This window comes from Equus caballus, chromosome 23, assembly GCF_041296265.1.
Source record: "Equus caballus isolate H_3958 breed thoroughbred chromosome 23, TB-T2T, whole genome shotgun sequence".
Taxonomy (NCBI): Eukaryota; Metazoa; Chordata; class Mammalia; order Perissodactyla; family Equidae; genus Equus; species Equus caballus.
Window position 1 is genome coordinate 23693374 of NC_091706.1, and position 21288 is coordinate 23714661.

The following is a 21288-nucleotide window of genomic DNA, read 5'->3' on the forward strand; positions in this document are numbered from 1 at the left end:
GGGGTGGGCAGGACAGGTTTTTCAGGTCTTGATAATGGTTTATCCCATTGTCTCCCTTTGTTTCCAGGAACTGGAAACAGACTCTTGGTCATGTTGCTGAGAGGCCCCTAAGACTCTCAGTTGCCCCCTACCCCCTAATACAGCGAAATCCGGACTTTTAAGACAAGAACCTGAAATTTCGCGCCACGGGCGAAGCATCGCATCTGCTATTGGGACACGCGTGCCTGACCCTGGCAGCACTTTGGGTATCCTTCCCGCCAAACGAAGGCGGGCCGACTTTTTTGCAAAGTGGTTTGAAATCCTCCAATAAAACCCCAATCCTATTTCCTTGGGTGCAAAGCGGGTGAGAGCCTTAAAAGCCTAGTCTGACGCGACTGGTATACGTACACCAGTCAATGCGCTGCCCCTTTATGCATTTTCCACCAAGTGCACAGTCCACTCCTTCTTGTGCATACGCGAAAAGGTAGCTCAAGGAAAAACAAACCTCTGAGAAATTTTAGAATGTGACCTCACTTTCAGAATAGTAGCATCAAACAAGGGGCCAGCACCAAAAGACGCGTTTGGCTTGAACTACCAAAAAGCTTCCCCCTCAAGAAACTCCTCGGTTAGTCTATGCGTTACTTTCACTGAGATCTGAGGATTTTCACTAAAGGGAAAAGTGAACGAGTAGCAGGATTTTTGCAAACTCGAGCCCCCAGCTGCCGCGGCTCCACGCTCGCCGATCCCTCCCGCTCGCGCGCACCCGCGCGCTCCCTCGCCAGCCCACGTTACTTTGATTGACAGCCCGGCCCCGCCGCTCTCCTTCCCACCGACCTTCCCATCCACGGTGCCAATCTCCGCGCCTCGCCGCTTCCCATTGGCTGGTTTCGGCGTCCCGCGGCTCCTCCAGGAACAGTTCCTCACCGAGCCCGGGAGGACGCGGCTTGCGGAGGAGGGGTGGGGGTGGGGTGGGAGGGGAGACGAGGGAGACGGCGGAGATGGAAGCGAGTGGGGCGCGAGAGGCGGTGGGAGGGAGAACGGCCCGTCCGGTGCTGCGCTGCCATAGGCTCCAGGGATGCGTTACGTCACCACCCCACGTTGGGCGCGGCGCCCTCGATTGGCTGACGCGGGCCGCCCCTGGCCCCCTCCCAGCGGCTGGCTCACGTCCCCTGCCGGCTCCGCTCGCGCCCCCGCCCGCGCCGGGCTGGGCGGGGCCCGCGCTGGTTAGCTCTGGAGTGTGAAACCGCGTGTTAATGTAACCGGCGCGAGAGGCGCGGGCGGCGGCGGCGGGAGCGGCGGCTGCAGGCGCAGCAGCGGCGGCGGATACCCTGTGCTCCGCGTCCCCGAGGCAGCCGATTGCGCCACCCCCACCCTCTCACGGCCGGGCGGGACCCGCGCCACCAGCCGGGACCTCTGTCGGCCCGCGGCGACTTAACCCCCCCCGGTTGCCGCCGCCGCGACTACTCTGGACTCGCCCGCCGAGTTTGCCCGCCGGGGAGGGAGGCCGAGCGGCGGAGCGCACTCCTGCTCCTCTCCCCACCGTCTCGTGGATGTCGTCCCCCGGGTCGTGAGAGAACTTTGCAGCGGGCTGGAGCGCCCTTCGCGGAGAGGCAGACGAAGGGGAGGAAAGAAAGGACCGAGGAAGGGGCTCGCAGAAAGGGGCCGGGCCGGTCGTGCGGGGCGAGTGCGCGCGGGCGCGGCGCCCTGATGCGCCCCTGGCTGGCGGAGCAGCGGGCGGCTGCGGGACTGCCCTCCGCCGATTAGCCCCGTCGGGCCGGGCGGGTTTGTGCGAGCGCGGAGAACAGCGAGTGCCGGCGGCGCGGGGCGTGCCGAGCCGCCTCCCGGCGCGCCCTCCGCACTTTCCCCGCCTCGGCGTCATCCCGCGCTCCTCGGCTCGGGCTGAGGCTGCGGAGCGCCGGGCGCGGAGCCTCCACCGCGGCCCGGCCCCCGCTCCCCGCCGCCTCCCGGGGGCCCACGAGCGCCCTGCCAAAGGCGCTGCCCGGCCCCGCGGGGGTCGGCCTCGAACGGCCTCAGGTTTGTTTGTGTGGGGTTAGCCGGGGGCCTCGCGCCACCTGCACCTCGCCCGCCGCCGGCGCCGCGGGAAAAACTCGGAGAGGAGGCGGACCGGAGCAGAGCGGAGGAAGGCGGCCCGCCTGGATCTGTTTGCCCGGGACGGTGCCGCGCGCGCGGATCTCCGAGGGGAGAGCGGCCGGAGTCACCTCACCCCACCTCCCCGCCCGGGCGGCCGAGGCCCGCGGTTTGGAGCGCAGCCCCCGCGCCGTCTTCCTGGGCGCCGGCGTCGCCGCGCCGGTCCTTGGTGCAGCCGGGCCCGGGCTGCCCCGCGATGTGGCCCTGAGCGCGGGAGCCCGCAGCGGCGGGAGCAGCGGCAGCCGGGCGCCGAGTGGCCGGTGCGCCCCGCCGAGCGCGCCTGCGTGCGTGGCCAGCGCGCCCCCCGCGCTCCCCGTTTCTGCCTGGCTTCTCGGCTTAATTTTCCTCGGCGGGATTAAAGTTGGAAATTGAGCGGAGAATTGAGTTGCCCGGGAACAGAGCCGCGGCCGCCGCCAGAGCGATGTTCCCGCAGAGCCGGCACCCGGTGAGGCGCGGCCCGGTGGCTGATGGGGGCAGGGTAGTGATGTGGGGGGGGCACGCTCCCTTTGACGTAGGGGGACGGGTGGCTACTACATTCTGGAGGACCCTCTTGCCCCCAGGGGTGCAAGGGTGGGGAGGCCCCGGGCCCTCTCCTCGTGGGGTGGGGAGTGGGCTGAAACTCAATTTCCATCCTTTCCTCCGGGCTCCCTCCTACTTGACGTCTAGACAGGGCGGGCGGGCGCGCCCGGGGAGGCTGGGGTTTCTCTCCCGCAGCCACATTCTCCCCCTTCCTCGAGGCGGGTAGGGCACCCCCCCCCTTTGCCTTTCGTCTCGCCGATTTGCATGTCAATGCGGCCCCCGTTCCGGCGCGCCTGGAGGTGGCCCCGGCGACTCTGGGAACGGGGATCGTAAGGGAGTTGTTTTTCTCCTCCGGTCTCCGGGGTCATTATCGCCCCCATGGGGGGAGGGAGCGGCGACAGCGATGATAGTCTGACCTGGTCCTCCCGGGCTGCCCGGGAGCCCTTTTACCTCCAGCCAGGTGACCGGGGCGCACTTACCGCGACCTGCCCAGGATGCCAGAAGAGGCTCCAAGCCCCTTTAGGGGTCGGGGCAGGATCCAGTTTACCTCTCCCCAAAGTGAAGCGCAAACTCGAGTTCCGGGCTGCGTTTTCCTCCATTTCTAACTTTATTTTTTGTTTGTCCCACCCACTCTTGCGTCCTCGGACTTATTGCTTTATCCATCCGCCCGCATCCCCGTCCCTTGTGCCCCTCGCCGGTCACCCCCAGACGCCGCACCAGGCTGCAGGCCAGCCCTTCAAGTTTACTATCCCGGAGTCCCTGGACCGGATTAAAGAGGAATTCCAGTTCCTGCAGGCGCAGTATCACAGGTGCGTGTCCGGCCGCGCCGGGCCAGTGGTCGCCCGGGCAGCCTCGTGGCCCTCTTCGCCCAGCCTGGTGGCGGCGGCGGTGGCTGTACTTAGTGCTTGCGTCCAGGCGGTGGCGTGTGGAGTCGCAGTTAAGACCTGTCATTCACGTTACCCCCTCTCCTGGCTCTTCCCGGGCCGCCTCTTCTCTTGTCTCCTCCTTCTCCCATTGTTTCCTTTTGCGCGTTTGCTGCTGTCCCAGGGAGTCTATTTTCGTGTATTTGGAGTTGCATGAGAACCGTCAATATTTGCACTTCATTTATTTATTTTGCAACAGGCTGAGCTGAAACCTTGGTTCAATCGATGCCCCAGCCCTGGAGTGCGGGTTCAGGGAGGCAAAGCCAGTGTTGAAATCGCTGTTTGCCATACTAGAGAATTGGGTTGTCTGAGGCAAAGTCCATTATGGAAGGCTCCATGCTTTTAGCGGTGCCCTTCATTGGTGGTGATGAGGGGAGTGGATAGTGTGTAGGGGAAAGCTACCTGCTTTGGCGTCATTCTGGATTGGTTTGGGTAGAACAAGAGACTTAAGTCACATTTACATTCATCTCAGCTTTAGTTTTTTCATCTAATGACACCTACTTAAAAAGATTTATAAATGAAAACTATGTGAAAAGTACCCACTGCAGTGGACTTTCCAGAAACGTTAGTTTTTTCCTTTGCTCTTTTGAAATCTTAGCTGATTAGAGCTAAGAAATAACTGTGTAATGACGGTTTTTATTTTTGTCATGCTTGAGAAAAAGCACGGATATTTGAGTGTGAATGTTCTTATTTTGGCAGAGGCTTTCTGATTGTTGACTTTTTGTCTACTTGAGGATGATACGCTCTAAGCTTGAGGCGTACCTGCCCACACCCCATTTACCAGGCAGGGAGGACTTCAGCCCACTTAATTGCAGTAGCTACTTGCCATGTTTTGGCAGGAATTTAAAAACCAACAATTTAAAATGTCCTAAGAGGGACCAAGAACTGTGGAAGTAACTTTACAGGTACAATTTTCAAACCCACAGACTTGAGTTGGCAAAGATAGAATAGCGTATGTCTGCGACTGCAGATTGTGCAAAGGCCAGATTTTGGTGGAGTCCAGAGAAGTGAACTTCTGTGCAGGGAAGTAGGAGTGAGCAGATCACCAGGAGGAGGAATCAGTCTTCTGGGGACATCAGAGGGTTTGACACATTTCTCATTCTTGGCATCTGACCAGGTGTGCACCAAGAAGAAAGAGAACAGGAGCTGAATGGATACCCAGTAGTGTCCACCTTATTCCTTTTTCCTCTTAAATCCAAGGACAAAGCTTTTGGGTGTTTACCTCGATAGTTTATGACTTTTCCAAATTGGTCTGTGTTTTTACTTGAAGTGCAAATATGTGAGGCAGATGTTAAAACAAGTGACATAATGTTTACATTAAGTTGCCTGTTTTGTTTTCGTAGCCTTAAATTGGAATGTGAGAAACTGGCAAGTGAAAAGACAGAAATGCAGAGGCACTATGTGATGGTAGGTATCAAAGATTAGACTTTTTCCCTTTTCATGTAACATTAGCAAATATGTGTTGTTAGCATTACAAAATGTGAGCTAATGAAATGCCTGATTCTCTTCTTTTTACAGTATTATGAAATGTCATATGGATTAAACATAGAAATGCATAAACAGGTAAGCTTTAGTTAAATCTTAAGCTAAAATGAGAAATCAGTCATTAAAATTGTGTAATACTGGCTTTGTCCTCAGTAGTGGGGGGAACGTATGCCATTTTCCTGCCTCGGTTTCTCTTTCTCTGTGTTGGTGGTAGTGTTCTGCAGCAAAAGTCGCTTCTTGACAATTACAGAATGTTTCAGTGACTAGGTGAGAGGTGCTTTGGAAATGTAAACCAGCCTGTTTACAGGCAGATGGGAATTGAGACTCTGAGTTTACTTTTCCACCTGGATGGGTTTATTCTCCTCTTGAAAGATCTGGGTGTCCTGTAGAGTTGCTGAAGTTCTGAAGAGCTAATGTTTTGTTCTGGTTTGAAAAGAAGTGGGGACCTGTAGGGGAAAGAAAGGTATTTGGGTGTGTCTTTAAATCAGGTTAAACAAGGTATATAACTACAGAGTTTTCTTTATGCTTTGGGGCTGCATAAAATGACACTCAGGATTAGTGGCCTATTAGCAAACACGTTTTAAAAAAAATTTCTCAGTTGATGCAGGTTTGGAGGTGAAAAAAGCATTCTTTTATGGCCACAGCATATGTCAGGAGTTGCTTCAGTCCTAGTGGTTTTAAAAGCATGAAAAGATTAGTGACTGGAAACCTCTAGCTATGACTATGAGTTTGCAAGTTCCCATAAAATTCACACTTATGGCTACTATAATGGTGTATAAAAAGAGTATTGAGCTGGAACAAGGCACTAAGGACCTCATAAGAGAAGAAAAGCTAAATGATTGCTCAGCCCAAAGGACCCTCAATTGAGTAGTCATTGTCTGCCAAAGAAAGCATTAATGGCAGGGTGTAAGTATGCTGGAGATATGCTGACATTCACTTTTTCATCAAGACGCTGGTACAATAAGTCTTTTAGAAATCGATTGCCTCTTAAAAAATTATCATCAGATGAGGTTGCACAGTTGGACACATTTCAAAGTGCAACAATACAATTCTTACTTGATGTATATGTGCTATTTCATCTCAAACTCTTGTTTCATTAAATTAAAGAGCATGGCTGACCGGCTGGGGCACAGTGGAGAAATTGATTAGTTCAGCCTTCAGATCTTCCTTATATTCAAAGACTTTCATTAAGCAAGTGTGTTTCAGAGTTGAATTCTGCTTTTGTAACTCTGCACTCTTTGATTTTTAATTCATCATAGATTTCATAATGTTAAGTTATCATCGTGTACATTAGATCTGTCCTCAGATTTGTGTTTGGAAAGAGAGAGTGAAGTTCAAGGCCTTTCATTAATAATATAATCGGGCCTTTAAAAATACTGATTTTATTCAGATCTGCAAAGCTGGTAGCCTAGTTTATGTTGAGTTTGTGCCTTTGTTTTTGTGTGTTTAAATGGCTAGTGCCTGATTGAGGCAGTTGTAACTTGTTGATAGTAATTGGGCCAGAAGATCTATGGTCATGTGAATGAATTATGCAAATAAACTTTTCAAGGAGTTCTAACCTGCCACTTTTTTTTTTTAAGTTAACCCTAAAGGCACATACTTTTTGCTAACAAGTATTCTGGAAGAGTAAGAGAAGACTGAGCTTTTTCTTAAACTCGTAAACTCAAAGGATTTGCTAACCTCACCGACTCTTTTTTTTACAAGGGAACTCCACCTCTGTGTGATGTTGGATGCTGGTGCTGGATTTACTGGGGGGCCTAAGGAGGTGTGTAATTCTTCTGGGTTCCTGTAGGTTACATGGCAGAGTGACCTCTTCTTTATTGTTTAGGAAGAAAGGGCAAAAATGGTCAGGAACCCCCACGGTGTGAAAATAGTTTTCAGATGAGTTTCTGTACTCCATCGGGTGTTTGTGGGTATATGTTGTCTGGCCATGAGGCAGTATGCATTAATAATATGCTGTGTATAATTGGCTCAGTAATTTAAAAAATGCAAAAAGCTGGGAGATGCCATGTTTTTCATAGGAGCGTATTAAGCCCCCTGAAATTTAGTTTATATTGTAAATGCTGACAGACCCTTAACTAGAGTGGTGTGGAAAGCAGTGCTATAATTCAGTTTAAAGTGGCCTTACATTTGAAAAACATCCTTCTGAATGTCACACATTAATAATAAGTTCTGAGGAGGCTTTTGGTTCAGCAAGTAATCATAATTCTTATTAAAACTGGTGACGTCTGGCCCCCAGGGTGTAGCCAGGCTCAAATTGATGCTTTTTGCCGCCTGATCACCAGCATGGCCTAAGTGCTCATTATATTGTAGAGAGGGCCTTTGGAGCTCTCATTAGATTTGACAGGAATTCTCTCTAGGGGGAACCTGGGCATTAGCAAGACTCCTGACAGGCTGAAATTAGTCCTGCTTTATGGCGTATAACCAAATGCTAGCAAGGCATCATCAGGGGACACAAAAAATTGTCATTTCTGACAACATCTTTGTTACTGAAAAAATGCCGTGATGGGGAAACTTTCTGCGGAGAGAGCTTTAATGTTGTTAAGGTTTGTCTCCAGTGTGACGACCGCTCTCCCTTCCACCTTTCAGCGGCTTTGTCGGTGGAGTGAGTTTGAGAGCTTTCTTGTCATATCTCACCGCTGACTTTTCCGTCTGGAAGTCTTAAAGTGGAAGTACATCCAAATCGAGAATGGTATAATTGTGGTTTCCTTACTTGGTGTGGTGCCTGCAGTCCGTGTTTATGTTGTGTCAACACTTCCTGATAAGCCTTCCTCTGACTTGCTCTGCTCCCAGTTGTGGCTGGTTACCGAAAAGTCCGCGGAACAGGAATGTCATGGATACTTACATCTTTTATTCTAGCATTAACACACTTTTTTTTTTCTTTCCCCTTTGAGCCTTTTATAGATCTCTGCCTGTCCATCTCTCTGGGTAGATCTTAAATTCTAGATGTCTCTATGGAAGAGAGGTGGAGATTTCTCGTGAAAAATGGAGGCAATTCTGATACCACTGAAGTGTTAGGATGCAGTAAAAATAGCAGGTTAATGTGAATCTGGTTTGAGGTCTGTGCCTAGCATGTTTGGCAGTGTGATCTTGAAATTTTTTTTTCGTCATGTGGCAAGGTTTGACCTCATTTGATATTTTTGGGAACAAGATGCACTGTAAATACATACCTAAGCCTTATTCATTCCACTTGTGTGTCTTTTCAACATGCTGATGAAGCCATGCCATAAGTTGTCATTAGTGGCTTGAATTTGTACAGCACTTAACAGTTTTCAAAAGTGATTTGCCTCATCCTCTGAAGTAGACTGGGGAGGTGTTTTGTCTGCCTACAGCTGTGGGCATGTGTCACAGAGTCTGGGACTTACCAAGCTGAGCATCTCTTGAAGCTTGAGTTTGGGTCACCTGGTCCCCAATTCATTGTTTCTTCCCTGTACCCACCTTGCTGCCATCGGATGGTGAGGCCAGTAGTGGAATCACCCTTGGGCTTCTGTGTAGTGACCCGAGTCTGCCGAGCTCCCTGTCTCTCCTGTTCTTTTTTTCCGTCTGTGCTGACCAACTTCACGATTTACAAGACATGTCAGGGCTAGGTGCACGTTCTAGAAGTTAGGAAAATCAGCAGAACTGAGTGGTCTGTAGGGGCCACAGCCATGGGTAGGTAGAAAGTTGTAAACAACCGAGCAACACTCCTGCAGGTTAAAATAGATCTAAGAACATAAGACAATTTAAAACATGTTGTCAGGATTCCTGGTTGAGACCCAGAGATGCAGTGGGTTTGATCAGTCGCTTTATCCCTCTGCGCCTCTGTTCTGAAGAATTTAAAAATAAATGAAAGGACTAGCTCTGGCAGGAAAGACAGTCTGCAGTCCTGGTTGTGGGATAGAGGAGGAGAGGAGAAAGAGAAAAAAGCAGATGAGAGTTCCACCTTCCCAAGTTCCATGCACTGTTTCAGCGAACACAGTGTCTCTCAGACCATGTAAATTTTAGAGTGAAACTGCGTTCACAATTTTGATGTATGCTTTCTCTTAAAGTCTCTCTTAAAAAACTAAATTGTTCCTTAGTAGTGTTTAGGTAGAACTGTTAGGGATTCATTTGTGGGTTGATTGCTTAGATGTGACTCTTTCACTATTTGTCTGCAAGTTTTACCTTTCTTCCTATTTTTCAACCGTGTGTGTTTTCTGTCTGCAGTTTCTGACTTTGAGATGTTTTTTTCAAAGTCGATGTCTCAGGATGGGAAATAACCAACTGGAGTATAGGCACTTAGAGTTAAGCTCCACCAGGTGTTAATAACCCTGTACTACAAAGAGGGTAGCTGTCATCAGGATTGGAGTGGTCCCTGACTTCATTTTGATCAGCCAGGCCTGTTCTTCACAAGCCAAAGTTACAAGAGATAAAGCTCCTTGTGTTTTGAGAGCCCAGATTCCGAGGTGCAAGATTAGCCTTTGTTTTTATCGGCAAGCAGGGCGGATTCCTCACTACTTAACTGGCATTTCCCCGACCCCTTCTGACAGTTGAGCTAGTTGCTGGTTTCTGTCCAGGACCTGGACTAGGGTGAGGCTGGTAAGGCACTTGCCTCAGGCGCAGAATTTAAGGGAGATGTCAAAAAGCTTAGTCCTCAAGATAAATAATATTTTTAACATTGAAAATGAATGCCAAAAAACTCCACAAAGAACAAAATACCAAAATTTTATATGAAGTCAGGATTCAGCGGGGTGGGGAATAGAGTGAGGTGAGGGAGGCAAGTGTAGGGTCAGAGAGCAGACAAGAGGTGGAATGTCCCATTGGGAGCTGCTGTGGTCTGTAGGATCTGCCTTGGTGTAAGATGAGGTCCCTTCGTTACTAGGGACTTTGATTAGTGACTGGGCTGCACTTTTCCTCTCTAACATGAGGGGGGTGGGACTGGACAGGTTGTAAAGTCTGGTGCATCTCATGGTATGGGAGTCACCCCTCACACCATAGCCCTGAGGTGTTCCGAATGCAGCACCTCGCGTGTGTCAGATGAGCAGCATCTTTGGCCAGAGGGCTTAGGATGTTCCTCCAAATAGTGTTTATTAAGAAACACAGAAAGAAAATCTATTCTTTTAGCAGATATTTACATAAATAATCTTGTGTTAAACTAAAGATGTATTTGGTTACTGGCTCATGAACCATTTGATGGTTCTACAGATCTGAGTATCTGCTCTTACATGATTTAAACTTTTGTGGTCTCCAAAAGTGGATTAAATTGGAGGAAACTCAGAAACTGACCAGGCTCTCTTTAAGACTTTGATGGACTCAGTCAACTCCACTCCCCTCCCCGCAACTAGTACCTTTAATGCAGTGTGCTTGGTATGGTTGGTTTCAGTTAAATTTTAAACAGCCATTTTGTTGTGTGGCTTATTTGACAAGATTAGGCATTTATGTCTTTAAAGTAGTCCTCACTGATGGGATTGGTGAGTTCTGTAGTAAGAAATGTGTCCTAGGATTGTTGCAAGAATATGGTCTGTGTTTCAAGTAGAGTGTGTGTGTGTGTGTGTAGGTGGGTGTGAGCACACAGGTGTGAGAGAAATTTCCTGATTATTTTCTGAAGCATGGTTTGATCTGAGAAATGGGAAAGATTTACACTGAAAATTTAACATAAATGAAGATATTCATGTATCCCCTGTCACTTGGTTAATGACTACAGAATCGCTCTGTTTGGAGACCACCCAGTCGCCATAATGCTTTTTATGAAACTCCAAGAAATATTGGCACAAAGTTTTGTCAAATATTTTTGTGGTTTTATACAAATCTTTATTTTATTTTACATTTCATTTTTTTTTTTTAAAGATTTTATTTTTTCTTTTTCTCCCCAAAGCCCCCCGGTACATAGTTGTATATTCTTTGTTGTGGGTCCTTCTAGTTGTGGCATGTGGGACGCTGCCTCAGTGTGGTTTGATGAGCAGTGCCATGTGCGCACCCAGCATTCGAACCAAGGAAACACTGAGCCTCCTGGAGCGGAGCGCGCGAACTTAACCACTCAGCGACGGGGCCAGCCCTTTACATTTCAATTTTTAATAATTACTAATAAACTCAGTAGTTCTGTTCGCCTGCTTTGAATTAACATGAAATCCTAACCATGAGCACGTTGTTTAGCCTCTTTCCCCACACGTTCTCCCACTAGGTATAACAAACACAGTTTTTAGGCTTTTTTGTACTATTATTTGCTACTTAGTCATTCTTTCACCACTAATACGTTAGCTGAAAGAGGGTGGGGTAAGGGTCATTTTGGGTATAAGGAAAAAACTGGGAGGAAAAAAGGAAATGGAGAATTCTGTCCATTGAATTAGTTTCTTTATCTGCCAAGTAGAGAAAAACTCCTGTTAAGGGTGATGGATGTACGTCACTGTGCACACCGGGAGGGGTAGAGTTGTATATGCAGCCGTTCCCAGTGTACTGGTACATATTCATTGGGTATTCATGTTTCACTTGATGAAGTGGAATCAGTTATTTTTGAGAATGGAGGTGCATTTGAACTTGCGTGTCCTAATCATGCAACTTGTTAAACTGCGGAAATAAGTGCAGTACTAGACTGGGTTCGATATTAGTGGCATTGCTGATCTAACTGGATTATTAGTCTGTGGTGTTTTGTGCAGCCTGTCAGTAAAAAGTTTGAAAATATATTACCAGACTTGTTTACTTATAAATTTATAAGTTATATAAATATATTATGGCACTAATGTATTGTTTACTTTTATAATAAGTGGAAATTTTAATCAGAGGGATTAGAATAAAAGTTCTCATGTTCTCAGTGCACCCGATTGGCTTGCCCTCTGTGGCCCCTAGGGTAGGCCCACTCACTCTTACTTTGGAGACCACTACCCTGCGTTTCAAACGCCCTTGGAACTCGAGGGCTGGAAAGGGAGCATCTTTAAGATGGTGAGTGTAAAACACTTTTAGGGACTTGGGTCTTTGGCCTCCTCGGTATGTCTGTTCTTCCTAATTTTGACTACCCACTCCGTAATTGCTTCTTTGCTGTCACTTGCAGGCTTCAGCATCGACTCCTGGTTACTGTCCCCTCCAGTCTTACTTGGCCACCTCCTCCCTCTTCCCTCCAGCCAAATGGACCTCCTCTTCGTCCCTAAAATATGTTTTGTGTTTTTCTGTTTTCTTTACAAAAGGTCTGGACCTTCTTGTCAAACTTCACAAGGCCTTCCTCAGTTTCCTTCAAGGTCCCGTTCAAATAACAGCGCTGCCTGTTTACTTCAAGCCCTTCTGGGACTGCTCCAGCAGGAGCTGTCACTCCACTTACTCCTGCTGTTTTCTGTAATAGTGTTTTTTCCTGTGACTCTTGTTGCTCCGGCTAGGTTGCAGTGTGCTTGAAGCTTGAGTTTGAGTCTTACACCTGCCCTTCTCAGTGAGTAGTACAGAGTGGGCACTTGTTAAGTAGCATGTTTAATATGCTGCTTATGTAGAGTGGGGGCTGTAGCCATTTGGGATCCTGAAGCCCTTTGAAAATCAGGTGAAAGCTACTTAGCAAAAACTCATTGTACGCATTTTTATACACAAGATAGCCTTGCCAACCAACTTTGGCTGTGCATGTTAGGATTCTTCAGTAAGTCCACAAAACCCAGATTAAGAACTTGAATTGAGAGTAGCAGGGTGGGTCCTTCTGCTGAAACTAAGAATGAAAGCTGTTTGATTTCACTAGGTGTTTTCTAGGACCTGAGTTCTGATAATCTCACCTAACCACTTTTGCCCATTTGTTTTGCTTTTGGAAAAGTGATTTATAGTCAGAATACCCATTGAGGCTTCCTAATGGGGAGTTTAATTATAGTAATATGTTTGAGTTTGTACTAAAAAAAAAGAGAGAGAGAAAACAGAAGTAGTGTGTTGCTGAGGCCTGGGTTTCAGCGTGCATTGAGTGTGTGCATGCACCCCCGCCCCTGGAATCACTGCTGATCCTAAGGACGACCATCTAGCCAGTAATAGAGTTGTGGATAAGTTGCATTACAAGCTTCTCCCACGGCATTAAACTTGACTTACTCATGCACTCATTGGTTATTTACTTATAGTCTTTACATGGCTTCTTTGTTCTCCAAACATTTTTTTTTTTTAAGATTTTATTTTTCCTTTTTCTCTCAAAGCCCCCTGGTACATAGTTGTGTATTTTTAGTTGTGGGTCCTTCTAGTTGTGGCATGTGGGATGCTGCCTCAGCATGGCTTGACGAGCAGTTCCATGTCCGCACCCAGGATTCGAACTGGTGAAACCCTGGGCCGCCAAAGCAGAGCATGTGAACCCAACCACTCTGCCACGGGGCCAGCCCCTCTCCAAACATTTTGTTATGAATAATTTCAAATATATGGAAAAGGAGAAAGAAATATATGGTGAACACCCATTTTATATCCACCTATATGATACAAGGAGTCTACGAATTAACATTTTGTAGTAACTGCCTGTCACCTGCCTTACATTGAGCTTTTGCAGCCCTCCCCCCCCCATTAGCTAAATAAGTAAATAATTCTGGAAAACTTGAAAAGGTTTGCTGTAGGGCCAGGCCTTCCTTGAGCTACCTTCCCCGTTTTAGACTGACACATGAAGGAGGGATTTTCCCCAAGTATGTTTTAAGAATTCCATCTTAGCAGGTGCTTATAACATAACGTTTTCCTGCTGGTCTTGCCCTTTGTGTTTTTGGCATGGCTCGGTTAGGTGGTCCAGCAATATGTGGTGTCAGGGTGCTTTCTTCATCACCTGTCGCCTGAAAGCCAGGAGTTGTACTTCCCACATGCCACAGCAGAAAAGCCAGACTCCCCTTCCCAGGCCTCCTACCTTTTGGCCCTTTAGAATGCCCCTTTAAGACGCCAGCAGCGTATTCACTGGGGGAAATAGTTTTAGTGTTGATAGGCAGGAACCCAGGAAATAATTGTGCAAAAGGACTTTGATTTTGAACTTTATGTGGATGGAAGCTGTCCTCATGAAGAATTTAAGTAGGCCTCAGAGGCTGTGGGTGGTACAGGGGAGTGAAGTGCCAGAAACAAAACCTCTTTGAGGACCCCAGCATGTGGAGGAGGCTCTCCAGGGCTGGGGCCTCCAGGAGCACAGCCTTTGTCCCTCCTCTGCGCTCTCTTGATGCCTTGAGCAAACAGCTGGTCAGAGCCTCTTACAAGTAAGGTGACCAGCCAGTGTATTGACACGCACAGACACAATAGAAAACTGCATTAGGGGGCGAGCCATTGGGATTTGCAGTAAATATATTACAGAACACAAGTGACTTGCCGATACTGCTTGTTTAGCAGTTTGCAAGGGCAATGGCAGTATGGATTTTTGAATTAGAAGGGAAGGGCTGTTCTTTCTCTGTGCGGGAACATCTAGTTGATGGCTGGGGAGAAAATTGATTTAGAGAACAAAATGCAGCCGCCTTTATTTGTGCCCTTTGAAAGGCTTCTGTGGATTAGTGAGTGAAAATACAAAGGTCGCTTTTGGTTTAGGGAAGGGGGTCTTAACATTGATCTGCATCTTGGTCTGGTCTGGAGAGAATAAAGGATGGGCCACCCAGATGAAGGAAGGGTGTCGGGTCCCTGTGCAGCATGTGGCAACAGGTGCCACTCGGTTGTCTTCTTCAGCTCTTTGGCTTTCAAAAGTCCGTGTCTTGGGTTTATTATTGTAGAGGAAGCTTATTTGAGACGTTGGAGTGAACAGTCATGGCCCCCATCCATGGAGCTCCCACGTGCCCTAGGAATTGTGCTGTAGGAGCTCTCTGTAAGTCTTTCCAGCCTCCCTTTGTGTGGATATTAATTATTCCTTCTTAAAAAAGAGAAACAGGATAGTAGGTTGGGGATGACAGTAGCACCTACCTCATGGGGTAGTCTTCTGGATTAAGTGAGTTTCCACGTGAGGAAGAGTTACATTGGTGCCTGGCACTTGGGCACTCTGAAGGATAACTATTCTCAAAATCTATTATCTAAATCTGTTATTGATCCTTTAAAACTGTACCCTGCTGTTGGAATTCTAGGCCATGCTCCCCCATCTTGTTTTTCTAAGCCCAGCTTCCTTATTTCCCGCATCTGAGTTACTCACTTTTCATTGTTCCTCCTCAATTACAAAACTTTTTATTGGTTTCCTTCTGAGCTCAGAAACATGTATCTTCAGGCTCAAAAGGAAACATTTTTTTTTCTTTTTTTAAATAAAGCGCCTATTGGCAGCCTCTGTTGTCTAAGGAATCTAGAGGAATTAAAATGCCTTATTTAAGCCAAACAGCAAAAATGTGCCCTTGGAAGGCAGCAGTAGCCTTAAGTAGTTAATACAACTACCAGTGAGAATAAAGTTGTGTTGAGTTTTTTTTATTTAAGAGGATGGATGAGCAACAAAGAGGATTTGGTTCATTTTACTGAAATGAGTTTTGGCAAAATAAAGGATGGGAGGTGCGTTTTCAATTTTTTTCTTTTTAACGTAACATGGAAAATCCAACTCTTAGTTTGAAGAGAGGATTTGTCGTCCTGGAAAAAAAGGCAGGGGTGCAGAATTACAAGGTCAAGTTGTTGTTTGGTTAAGAGGAAGAAAGAATCATCAGTCTTGATGAGGTATATACGAATACATAGTTCTTTATTTTTGCTATGGAAACTTGTGCAATGCAGAAGCTTGAGTAAATAGTTGTGTTGTTATATTCTCTAAGCACTCCATGGGCTTCAGATTTTTGTAGATGGTCACATTCACAGCTCCTACTTATGTGCTAATATTTGGGGAAGCAGAAAAAAATCACACACACAAAGGAGAAAAGGGCCTTTGGGATTGGACATACGGGAAGTTGAGGCTGTCGATTCTTATTGCCATGCACAATGCAATAGAAACTTTTTGGGTGTCCCTCTAAGTGTTTGAGATAAAGGAGGGCACAACTCAGACAAGTTGTGTTAAAATTGTGCCAATACCTGCTCTCACACTTGCTTAAAAGCTCGGTGGCCTGCCGACATCAGTGTGCTGAGATGCTCCACGTTGCTGACTCCTTGTGTTTAGCTTGAGAAGTGGTCCTCAATTCCTGAGTGTTGAGGGAAGAAGGAGGTTCTTGACAACCCCGTCAGCCTGCCAGTTGGCCTGGGTTCTGGAGCCTTTTCCATTTGTAAGCCGGCTGGCTCTTTTACAGTGCCTGGGCCTTGAGCTCCTGCCGAGCGAATCTCCTTGCACAGCTACTGAGAAGATTGGAATTGGACCATTGAAATGTATCCAACTTCTGTACTTTTGAGCTGACCAAAGGCCAAAATCATACCACTAACTCAAGAGGGGAACTGCTGACTTTGGAATCTTATAAGAAAGCTGTATTTCATAATTGACTACTCTGGATGCTGTGATATTCATGGATTAAATGAAGTAGAAGGAGCTGTCGCATTTTGACTACATGGATTTCTCTAACGATACAGAGATTTTTGAACTGGTTGTTAAATCTATATTCATTCTTATTTCTTGACTAATGTATCAAATATGGGTTACCCATCTAAAGAGCCCCAGACAAATCAATGTCAGTGCACTACGATAATAATCTTGGGCAGCCATTGTTTTGGGATTTATTTTATCACGAGGTCAAATACTCCAAAAAAGCTGTGATTTTTATTTTATTTTTCTGATCAGCTTGTGGAATTATTGGTCAGTTTCCTTCAAAGTACTGGAATTGTTCAAGATTTATATGGAATGAGTACCAATTGTTGCTTCTCAAATTAAAACAATATAAAAGGGAAGGGGCTTTTGACTAGACTTTGCACTGTGAGGGTATTGGTATTGACACCATTTACAATTTGGAGTATAGTTTGAAGACCAGATTCTACTGTTTGTCGCATCCTGGTTAATATGGCTGTAAAGAGGAGATGAATGTGGCTACTTTTCCAAGTCTATTACTCAGGAGGACTGTAAATTTGATTGGCTGTTACAATTCTAGCAGAATCATTCGATTTGAGAGCAATAGAAAGATAAGATATCCAATTACCCAAATGATTTGCAGGGTTAGCCAACGTTGTCATGGAGACACGAGTTGGAACAAATTAAATTTTAAGCAATAAAATAATCTTAAAGCCCGTCTGGGAACAAGAAAATTTGGCAGTGGCACTTACCTGAATTGAATCTTAGCTTGACACGATGTTGTTTGACATTGATATACTGTGGGGGCCTAAACTTATATATGGCACAACATTACCTTACAAAAGTGGCTCTGCCAAACCCGTGGAGGGAGTGTTAGGATAAAGTTGGGATATTAACATTTATTCCATGGCTTAAATGATAATTAGGCTTTGGGTTCCCAGAAATATTTTGTATTTAAGGATTGAAATGCCTTAATAATGATTAAGCAGCATTAATTGGACACACAAAAAAACAGATTTATTTCACATCAGCGTGCAATTTTGGGAGCTGCTCTTCTTTGTGTGTGTGTGTGTGTGTGTTAGCAGACGTAATAGAAATTGTGTGGATGTCTTTTGGTGGGGGTGGAGGTGTAAGTATGCATATATTTGCATGTACAAATAAGGAGGTTTTGGCACATGGCCCTGCACTGCAGATAATTTTACGTATTTGTTAAAATTTCTACTTTGCAGTACTGCTTGCAGACAGGAAAATTACATTCCAAACTTTAGCTGATGACCTAAACCTGAGGAAGCGTCAGGCTGGAGCTCAGGAGGTTATTTCCCCTTATTAATGTGTTGTTTAACTGGCTCCTGGCTTGTGCTGTGGATTTGAAAACAGCCGAGTGGCCCAGGAGGAGGGAGGGCTTTTTATCCACATGTCTATTAGACAGATGGAGATGAAAATTGGTCCGAGGTCAAGCCATTTGCCGCGTTCTCGCAGCCTTCGATTTTCCTCTCATCCTCACCACAGATCATCTCAAATGATTCAGTAATGACCAAAAGTGCAACATTGACCTTTATTCCCTGGTGGATTACTGTGTTTCACAGTCCAAATGGCAGGAAGTCTATTCTGTTCTTCCAGAAGGAGCTCAGCATTATTGAACCAGCCCAGCCCTGTGGGAACCATGCGAGTGCAGACCCGTGTAACAGACTGTGTGGGTTAAATTTGGTTTCTGGTGCTCTGGGAAACAAGAATTGACATGTCCCGAACCCACATAATTAATGGAAGAATATCTAGGATGCTTTCTAAAAACACACACGAGCACATAAATTGATTTGTCCACTTGTAAAATGACTGGTGAGTTAGAGGAGTGGTAGCTTGTGGTGGCCCCTGGTTTATCAATTGTTCTCACTTCCGTGACCCTCAGTTGTTCTCCTTGTCTTGCTTAATGCTTCCCCCTGGTATATCTTGCACAACACACTCACGTCATAACACTGCATCATTTTAAAATTATCAGTTGACATGAGTGGGCAAAGGGGACTTGGGACTTTTCTTTGAGATACTTTTAGTTATATGTATTTTTGGTCAATCCATGTAACCTTGGATAGATTCTCATGCAGCACTCTCTTTTTTTCTGAAAGTAGCTTGATTGTTATCTTGGAGAAATGGCTATTATTTGTCCCTTGCTTAGATTTCTCGGTGGATTGTATTGTGATGCAATGGTCAGGGGTTTTTTTGAGGCTTTTTAAAAAAATTTTCTTTTTCTTTTCCCCAAAGCCCAAGTGCATGGTTGTATATCTTCGTTATAAGTTCTTCTAGTTCTTCTACGTGAGCTGCCACCACAGCATGGCAGCTGAGAGACGGGTGGTGTGGTTCCATGACTGGAAAGTGAACCCCAGCTGCCGAGGTGGAGAGTGTGGAACTTTACCCACTAGACAGACCATCAGGGCTGGCCCGGTTTTGTTTTTTTTTTTTTAAATTAATTCGTATTTGAAATAATAATCTTGTTCTTGTTTGCCTCTGCCTGCATAGCTGAGTTAACATTATGTGAATCCTTAACACACCAGTGAAGTCTGTCATCTAACATCCTTGTACTTACCATCTTGTGAATACTTGAAAGCTTTTACAAAAGGTTGTGCTTTGAAAATTTTGCCAGCATCTCAGGATTTCATTTTAATCATGATCTAAAATGCTTTGAGGAAATAATTTTTTTCTCAACTGATGGCTTCACTGTGTGTGTGCAAGTTCCTTTTCTGTCTCAGCGGCTCCACACCCTTGATGCCCCAGCACTTGGTGGGTACGGCAGGGCACCATCCCTAAGGCAGAGGTAGGCCTCCACACCAATTTGCCACAGAGCCCCCTCCCTTCCTACAAATCAATCTTCTGGCTGCGCTGAGGGTAAATTGCTTTCTGGAGCTTTGCAAGTTTCTTGGCTACGTGATGCTGATTGAAAAGAGAATCCCATGGGGCTGGCCTGGTGGCACAGCGGCTAAGTTTGCATGTTCCGCTTTGGCAGCCTGGAGTTCGCCGGGTCAGATCCTGGGTGCGGACATGGCGCCACTTGGCAAGCCATGCTGTAGTAGGCATCCCACATGTAAAGTGGAGGAAGATGGGCATGGATGTTAGCTCAGGGCCAGTCTTCCTCAGCAAAAAGAGGAGGATTGGCAGCAGTTAGCTCAGGGCTCATCTTCCTCAAAAAAAATGAAAAGAGAATCCCAGGTTCCAACTGGGAAGGGCGGGAACCTTGTCTTCCTTCCTGAAGGACCACTCTCCAGCAGCTCAGCCTGGGGGGAGTAAGTAAGGCCCAGGGGAGAGACTGAGTTTGGGACTTGGCTGGCTTTGCCCTGAGGCCTTACCAACGCATTTTATAGGTAACTTGCAGCCGTTCTGCTGCCATGCCACATAGTTCTTCTGGTGAAATGGCTGCTTTCCCTAGGAAGTTGCTCTGGAAGAAGAGTGGCAACCGTCACTCTTATGTGGAGGTCATTCCTGTGTAGAGGTCACTCCTATGTGTGGGTCATTCCGTTGTGGCATTCTTTTAAAGTTAGAAAACCACTATTCTGTGTTCTCCTCCGGCAGTAAATTGCTCTCCAGTTATCTGGATTGGCTAAAGATTCCAACCTCTTAGGGAAACATTGACACCAAACTGCTTATGCAGCCATCTCCAAACAAGAAGAGGGGAGGGGGCTGATGGCAAATGGGAAAGCTGATGATAGACAGTGCTTCATAGTCGTGTGCCCTGGGTGTTTGCCTTGTCCTGATGGAAGGCTTGGAGATAGTGATGGGGGACTGTTGGCAGTCAGTACTAACCAAAGACAGGTTACACAGGCCCAAAAGTTAGCAATAACTAAAAAGAAGTGTTTAAAATTTTATTACAAGGAAAACAATGTTACTCATTTTGGAAAAAGAACAGTCTCATAAACCCAGTTTTCAGAGGTAACTTGACTTTTGCACATTCCCATGCAGTCTTTGTCTTTACAGAGGTATATTTTGTTTTCGTAATCGTAATTTTAGCCTTCATGCCACGATGATGTGGTGGGCTTTTCCTTCCACGAATCCCGCTATTGTGTCATATTGCATAAGTTCTCATGAGCCCCCTGGTGACTAAGACCTGGGAAGAGGGCGAAAGGTGTAGGCTTGCTGTCTTTCCGTGCCCTGGACAAAGTGGTGTGCTTGGGATTCACCCTACAGAGTTTGGCTTGAAAACCTTCTGTGGCTTAACAGAGTGCATTTTCCTTGAGGGCCACCAAAAGCTGTCTTTTTTCCATCATGGGACAAGTCAGTACAATTTCATGTGAACAGCACTTTCTGAACTCCAGAACAAGGGTTTCTGAATAATGGAAATGTGTTCTTTAGGCACCCAGACAGCTGTGATGCTTTTGTCGAGGATGCATCTTTACCAAAATGACAAATTAAAGCCCAAATGCTCTGCTTGGCAACAGTTGGGTCAAAACATTTAAGTCATTAATTAGAAGGAACTGAAGGGGGAAAAATTTACACACATACACAGCATTGCAGACTCAATTTCATCTTGGAAAATGCAACTGAATTCTTAAAAAAAGAAACCCCACGCAACAACAGCGAGGGCAGCCCTCAAGTAGGGCCTGCCAAGCTCATCATTTGCAAATAAATCAAAAGACCATCATTGCAGGACGGAGAACCAATGAATAGAGTTGCTTTGTCATTCTTTGATGGGCCCCACACTCAAGCCTGCTATTAAAAATGAATGCATTCAAGAGGCTCTGCATTAAGAACATAAACAATTAAGGGCACTTGAGTTGCTCTGCTGAGAGCTGCTGCGAAGACACGAGAGCTTTCTCCGGAGATGCAGGCCCCTGCAATCTGCCTCGTGAGGAGCCAGAGAATGGGAGCAATTAGTGTTGCTCTCTCCGCCCCGGCAGCCTTCAGCAGGTTTTTCTCCCCCTTTCTTTGAACTCCTCCATGTTTTCAGAGAAG

General features: G+C 46.5%; 1 protein-coding gene across 5 annotated transcripts in view; it reads left to right on the forward strand.

Annotated features, from left to right (window-relative positions):
• Nucleotides 1-1098: 1098 nt before the first annotated feature.
• LOC100061341 (transducin-like enhancer protein 1) overlaps nucleotides 1099-21288 on the forward strand; it is an 83423-nt gene continuing 63233 nt past the window's right edge. For 3 of the 5 annotated variants that reach the window (XM_070248439.1, XM_070248440.1, XM_014735401.3), the window contains exons 1-4: nucleotides 1232-2572; nucleotides 3355-3455; nucleotides 4913-4976; nucleotides 5088-5132. In XM_070248439.1, coding sequence (XP_070104540.1) covers nucleotides 2549-2572; nucleotides 3355-3455; nucleotides 4913-4976; nucleotides 5088-5132 — 234 coding nt within the window. In that variant the 5' untranslated portion in view covers nucleotides 1232-2548. Of the gene's footprint in view, nucleotides 2573-3354; nucleotides 3456-4912; nucleotides 4977-5087; nucleotides 5133-21288 lie in introns of all 5 variants that reach the window. The other 2 variants (XM_001495873.6, XM_005604939.4) reach the window with 2 other exon arrangements.